This window comes from Gavialis gangeticus, unplaced genomic scaffold (assembly GCF_001723915.1).
Source record: "Gavialis gangeticus isolate Ggan-Ray unplaced genomic scaffold, GavGan_comp1, whole genome shotgun sequence".
Lineage (NCBI taxonomy): Eukaryota > Metazoa > Chordata > Crocodylia > Gavialidae > Gavialis > Gavialis gangeticus.
In genome coordinates, this window is record NW_017728983.1 from 5,784,541 (window position 1) to 5,790,497 (window position 5,957).

Here is a 5,957-nt window from a genome sequence, read left to right on the forward strand (position 1 = left end):
ATGCCGCCAGGTAGGGCCCGGCCCGGCCCGGCCCGGGGTCGCTGTGCAGCCGCGGGGCAGGGGCCGTTTCCTCGCACGCAGCCGCTGGGGGCGTCCCGGGCCCTGGCAGTCGGGGAGAGGCCGGTGCGGCCCTGCCGGGCTTTGCGGCTAGGGCCGGGGCTGTGGCAGCGGCAGCGCAGAGGCCCCGGAAGCCGCTGGTGCCTCGGGACGGCCGGGCGGGTGCCGCGCTGCCCGGGGCGGGGGGTCGGTCCCCAGGCCTGACCCTGCTCCGTGCGGGTCTGCCCAGAGGCCATGGCCCCTGGCTCGTGTGTGAACCCGGGTCCGGCCAGGGGAGCAGCCCGTGGGCACAAATCCTAGCCTGAGCCAAAGGACGCCCAGGCTGCGGGGTAAAGGTGTGCAGGGTTAAGGAGCCCTTGGCACTGGGGTTGGTGGGTGACATGCCTTTACCTGCATGCATGCACACACGTTAATTGGTATGTGCACCGTATCAAAATAGGACCCCCAGGCTTTGCTGGAAGGTTAGAGGGCATTTTAGCCATTGCTGCCCAGGTCCAGCGTCAGGTGGGTTTGGATGACAGTCCTCCGAGGGGGGCTTGGGCACTTGACACAAGGCATTTATAAACACAAGCCCAAGGCCTGTGCAGTTGCCTCTTTGTTGCCATTTTAAACTAGACCTTCCTTTAATGGGGGAAAACAGGCTCTGCAACCTGCTACATAGGGCACGATCCCAGGTGGGTCCAGGCTGCCATTGCCCCTCTTCATTGCTTCAGATTTTTGCCACAGGGAAGGACTGGTGGCCCCAGCACCTGTCTGGGCTTCTAGGCTCCACTGTGCCCAGTCATTGCTGCTGATAGGGGAGCACCACAATTTTGGAGCCAGCAGTGCTTGGGCCCCGGGTGCTGTGGGCTGTCATGGGGCTGGATGGGGCTATGATCAGTGCACTTGCTGCCGTTTCTGATCCCTTGCTTCTTGTCCTGTGTGTTCCCCCTAGGCCCTGTGCTGGTGCAGTCTGGCCCCCAGTATCTGGCTTCGCTGCCTGCAGGTGGTTCAGCAGTGCGCCCCACTGCCAGCTGCAACCACTACCTTCTCATGCCCCTTGCTGCATCACAGGGGGCGGCACCTGTCTGCTGAGCGGCCTGCTGGAAGTGCATCCTCCACGGACCCCAGTAAGGACAGCCATGTACCAGAGCCAACACCAGCTCTCCTGGAGGCTGTCCGGCTTTCCCTAGCCCCAGGACACATGTGGGACAAGACAGGGAGCTTGCCACTGCGAAAGCTGGTGCAGTCGCTCCTGGACATGGGCTTCAGCCACACACAGGTTGTGCAGCTGTTTAACCTGCAGCCCAGGCTGGCTCCTCAGCGGAGGCTGGCTGTGGCTTCTGAACTCATGCTCCTGGGTTTGTATCCCAACTCGGTGCTGCGTGTCCTGCAGGGGAGCCCTGACATGCTGAGGATGTCTGTGAAGCAGCTGAGGGACCGCGGGGAGCATCTGAGGCAACTTGGCCTCAGTGAAGGTACCAATGTCACTGCCACTGCTGCTACATTTCTGGACCTGTGGGGAACCCCCCTAGCCAGATGGCATGGCTCTGTGCACTGGCTGCAGCTGGTGCATGGAGTCAGGCTGCAGCCAGACCTGGCCTGGGACCCTGGGTCTAGCACTTGGGTAAGTGGTTAAACCCTTACCCTAGCTCCAGGAGACACCTTAGCTAACGCTTGTTTGGAATCTTCCTCTTGTGCCCAGCAGGCAGCAAAATGAATCCCCTACAGCCCAGCCTTTGCCTCTGCTGCCCACGGTAGGGTTGATTTGGAAATGCTGCTGGGAGTGCTCTGTTTCCAGCTCTGTTCCTCCCTGAGTTTGCTGTTCACTCCCTGTTCCCTGGCCTCGCTGTGGAGCCTGTCCTGTGGGGAGGGGCTCAGGCTCAGTCCTGTATAAGGATCCTGGTCCTCTGCCCAGTTTGATCCCCACACTGCTGCTTGCTGATGGGGGAAGGTGCATTTCCCTGAGGCAGCTCTGGCCTCCTACCTCTGACCTGTGCTACTGTGCTGACCATGCCCATGTCTCTGTCCTTCCACATAACCTAGGACACCTGAAGCATGTGGTAAGTCACTGCCCCACGATCTTCACCCTGCCTGGGAAGAAAATTGACAGCATCGTGAGGCTCTTCAAGGAAAAGTGCCTCTTCACAACGGAGCAGGTGACGGAGATCCTGCGCAGCTGCCCCAATGTCCTGCTCAAGGAGCCCAGTGACCTGGAGTACAAGTTCCAGGTGAGGCCAAGCCCTTGTCCTATGGGGCCATCTGGAGAGTTGGAGAGTTTGGCTGGTGTGTGGGGATTGCCAAAGGCATCTCCTCAGGCAGGTTCCCTCTTCCACATGCCATGCCTGGCTTAGGCCCCTTGCACCTGAAGATACAGTAGAGTCCTACCTCTTGGCTTGTGTATGGACCCCCTGGACACAAATATCAGGTGCAAACTGCTCTGCCAGGCTACTAGTGCTTCTGCAGAGATGAGGTGGGAGGGGGCTCAGCATTCTGCTTGTTTGGGTCCCTTTCCCTTCCCCTTCTACTTCCCCAGTACACATACAAGACCAGCTGGGACCTGCAAGTGGTTTTTAGTGTATCCTGTGTGTTCATGGGAAAAGCCATGAGCATCTCTTACAGTACCTGGGCTCTGCTTCCCAGTGTTTGCTAGGAGGCAGCCATGGGAGCTGTACACAGCAGATATTTGATTCCTCCCATGTCTCCCCTGCAGTACGTCTTCTTCAGGATGGGGGTAAAGCACAAGGACGTGGTCAAGTCTGGTTTCTTCCAAGCACCCTTTGCAGTGATCAGGAGCCGGCACATGTTCCTGGAGCGCCGGGGCCTTTACCAAACCCCTGACAAAAAAGGCCAGACCCAGGTTATCAACGCCAAGCTGAAGGACATCATCCGGCTCTCAGACAAGGACTTTCTGGCCCAGCTGGCCTGTGCCAGCCTGGAGGAGTATGATGTCTTTAAGAAGCTGTTGGCACAAGAAGAGGAGGAGGATAGAGACTCTGAGGATGAAGATGAGGATTCTGAGGGTGAAGGGGAGCTCCCTGACCATGAGTAAGGCAGTGGAACTTGGAAGCCAATGGTTTGGCTCCAGCCATGTCCAGACTGGATGCTGGTGCAGTTGGGCACTGGGTTCCTGTGGGCTGGCCACTGGGGGTTGCTCTAAGGGCTGGGTGCTTTGTCGGGGTTGCTTTGCCCCCACCACTTTCACATATTCACTGGCTAGTGGATCTACACCATGCCCTGCTGCTGGGTCCTGTCTGCTGGCTGGGATCAGGCAGTCCCAGCCCTGCATTGCCCTTCTGTACCAGTGACTGCTGCTGCGTGGGAGCAATAAACCCCAGGCCCTTTGAGTCTGCTGCATGTGCTTGCTCTCTTTCTCTGCCCCTCCCTGCTCGTATCTTGTGGGTGAGACTGTTGCTGTGGGGTTAAAGGGTGACCGGTCCAGAGCCTGCTGCTCCCAGCCTGCACCCTGAGGAATGACCCAGCAGTAGCAGCAGGGGGAAATCATGGGCAGTGCTGGTGCCAGCTTGGTCACCACAGGACAGTGCAGCTTTGTGAGGGGAGATGCTGCCCTCCCCTGACTGGGCCGCTTCTTCCTCCAGGCCTTTTGGTAGAAGGGTGGGTAGCAGGGCTCTGCTGTGCCAGTGGGGCTCTGACTGGGCTGGTAACTCTTTCAGTTTCCCACCATCTTCAAGGGCATTGGGAGGATCTGCCTCAGGGTATAGCACTGTTTGGAGCAGGCCCAGATGAGGTGGGGTTGAGAGCAGGTGGATTTGGGCTGGGAGGAGCTGAGCAGCGCAGGGAGGGCCACGTAGGGGCTGGTGCCTGCTTGGGGCAGGAAGAGCCCACAGAGGCATTGTAGAGAAAGGGGTGGAAATGGCGGAGGGTGTCTGCAACACGGGAGGAGAGGCAGGGGATTGACTGTGCAGGGGCTCCCTGGCGTAGGGAGATGAGACCCCTTATGGAGGGCAGGAGGTGAAGGGCAGGTGGCTGGTGCCCAGGGGGTATCACTGGCATGGGTAGGAGTGCACCTGGGCTGAGTGAGGGAGGGACAGGGGAGTGAGCCCCATGTTTGCCCATTTCTGCCCCATCCCCCAGTGTTCAGGAGACATCCAGACTCTATCAACCAGTTTTATTTAAGAAAGACTAAATTTTCTTTAAACAGGACCAGGATCCATGCACTGCATCTGTGCTATACTGGGTTTGGTTCCACATGCCCCAGCTGGTGGAGAGTAGGTAGGGCATGTGCAGTGCTGCCTACTCTTGGAGCCTCCTTGTGTCGCTGTCGAGCACTGGGTCAGGTCATACCAGCTGTCTGGCTTCGGCAGTTCACACTGCTCCTGCTGCTCCTTGCTAAGGCAGCATCTGTAGCAGCCGGAGAGGTGGCCCATCAGTGAGGACGGGGCTTGCGCGATGGAGGGCACTCAATAGCTGATGGGATCCTGAGCCCTTATGCCTGGTCGGAGGAATGGGACCACATGGCACCCAGGCTCTGTTGAGCAGGCTTTGCTCTCAGTCCCCTTGGCCCAGCCTCACAGGAGCCCCCTGTTATCATAGCGTCCAAACAGCTGCTCTCCCTTGTTGTTGGTTACCAGTTGGGAGCAGCCATGTGGGGAAGACAACGCTGCAGTGGCTGCCCTCGAGCTCTCAGGCCGAGGAAGGACTGGCCCAGACTGCTCTGGTTCAAATCCCTGTCCTCCCACCAGCAAATGGCTCAGCTTTCCCATTGCCCCTTCTTAGCCCTGACAGCTGATGCCCTGTCCTTCCTCTCCTTGAGGACAGGGATTCTTCCTGAGGCGAAGCAAACTCAGGCTTCCTGGTGGGGCAGGGGCTGGGGGTGGAACTCAGGTAGAGCTACTGGCTGGTGAGGTTTCCCTGTCTGGCATCTAGGTCCAACTGACATTAGCTGGTTACATAACCTTTCATTTCAGAAATCAGCCAGCTGGATGTGGGAGGGAGGGAATACCACACTGCAGCAGAGCTCCTTCCTCGTGCCTTTGGGCAAGTCCCCCTGTTCCCCCTGCCAGGATATGTAGTCTGAGCTTGCCGGTTTCCAGATGGTTGGTGGTGACTACGTCGTTTTCTCCTCAGCCCCTCCAGCTGCTCATGGGATTGCTCAGCACATGGCAGGTCTCTCGCTGCTCTCAGAGGGTGACTTCATGGTGTGCAAAGGATCTGTAGCTCACAGTTGAGGGGAGCTGCTGTGCACCTTCCACTCCTCTGTGTTAGGCAGGCTGTGCTTACATTTGCACACAATATCATGCCAAGGCTCCTAGCCCTGGCTCAGGGGGGCTGCCCCGTGTTCAGGTTATATCCAGTGGGAGCACGTTTATACCATGAGTAACATCCTGCTGGAGGTGCCCCCCACGTGCTGTTCGTGAAATAACACTTGATACCATAGCTAAGATATATCTCTGGTATGTATTAATTTATAATATACACTGTGTATGGCAATACACAATTCTATGTTTAACTAGTGTCGTCATACAAACTCACAAAAGCTAGGAACTCTTAAAAGCTAAACGCTCTGTCCGAGAGCTGCCCTGCTGGCATCAGAGGCTGTATCTGTTGCAATACTGAAGCACCACTTCTTTCTTCTGCTATGGTCTGGTCAGGTAATGTCACATTCATATCTGTTTCCTTGCAATCAGCAGGAACGCTTCACACTAGAAAGGCTGGTAGGGCAGTGCCGTTGGGCTGACATGATACACGAGGGCGGGCGCTTTTGGAACATACTTAATCGCTGTAATGTGAACTGTAGCATTTTACTCTCTCAGCTTTGAAGGACTTGATTTTTTTTCCTCTGCTCGTAGATACGGTGCCTTGCAGTGCCTTCCCAGATCCCTGGGTGAATAATCCATGCAATTACTAGTGGATGAAATGCTTTTCTAAGCCTTGACCTCTCTTTTTGGGGGGGGGGGGGG

General features: G+C 57.2%; 2 protein-coding genes across 2 annotated transcripts in view; one reads left to right on the plus strand and one right to left on the minus strand.

The window, feature by feature from the left end:
• MTERF4 (mitochondrial transcription termination factor 4) overlaps positions 1-3,393 on the plus strand; it is a 4,440-nt gene extending 1,047 nt beyond the window's left edge. The window contains exons 2-4 of the mRNA XM_019512543.1: positions 992-1,514; positions 2,083-2,267; positions 2,750-3,393. Of these exons, the coding sequence (XP_019368088.1) occupies positions 992-1,514; positions 2,083-2,267; positions 2,750-3,088 (1,047 nt within the window). The 3' untranslated portion in view covers positions 3,089-3,393. The remainder of the gene's footprint in view (positions 1-991; positions 1,515-2,082; positions 2,268-2,749) is intronic.
• A 2,042-nt stretch (positions 3,394-5,435) lies between these two features.
• Positions 5,436-5,957, minus strand: part of SNED1 (sushi, nidogen and EGF like domains 1) — a 99,541-nt gene continuing 99,019 nt past the window's right edge. Inside the window, exon 33 of the mRNA XM_019513587.1 lies at positions 5,436-5,877. The gene's annotated coding sequence lies outside the window, so the exon portion shown is untranslated. The remainder of the gene's footprint in view (positions 5,878-5,957) is intronic.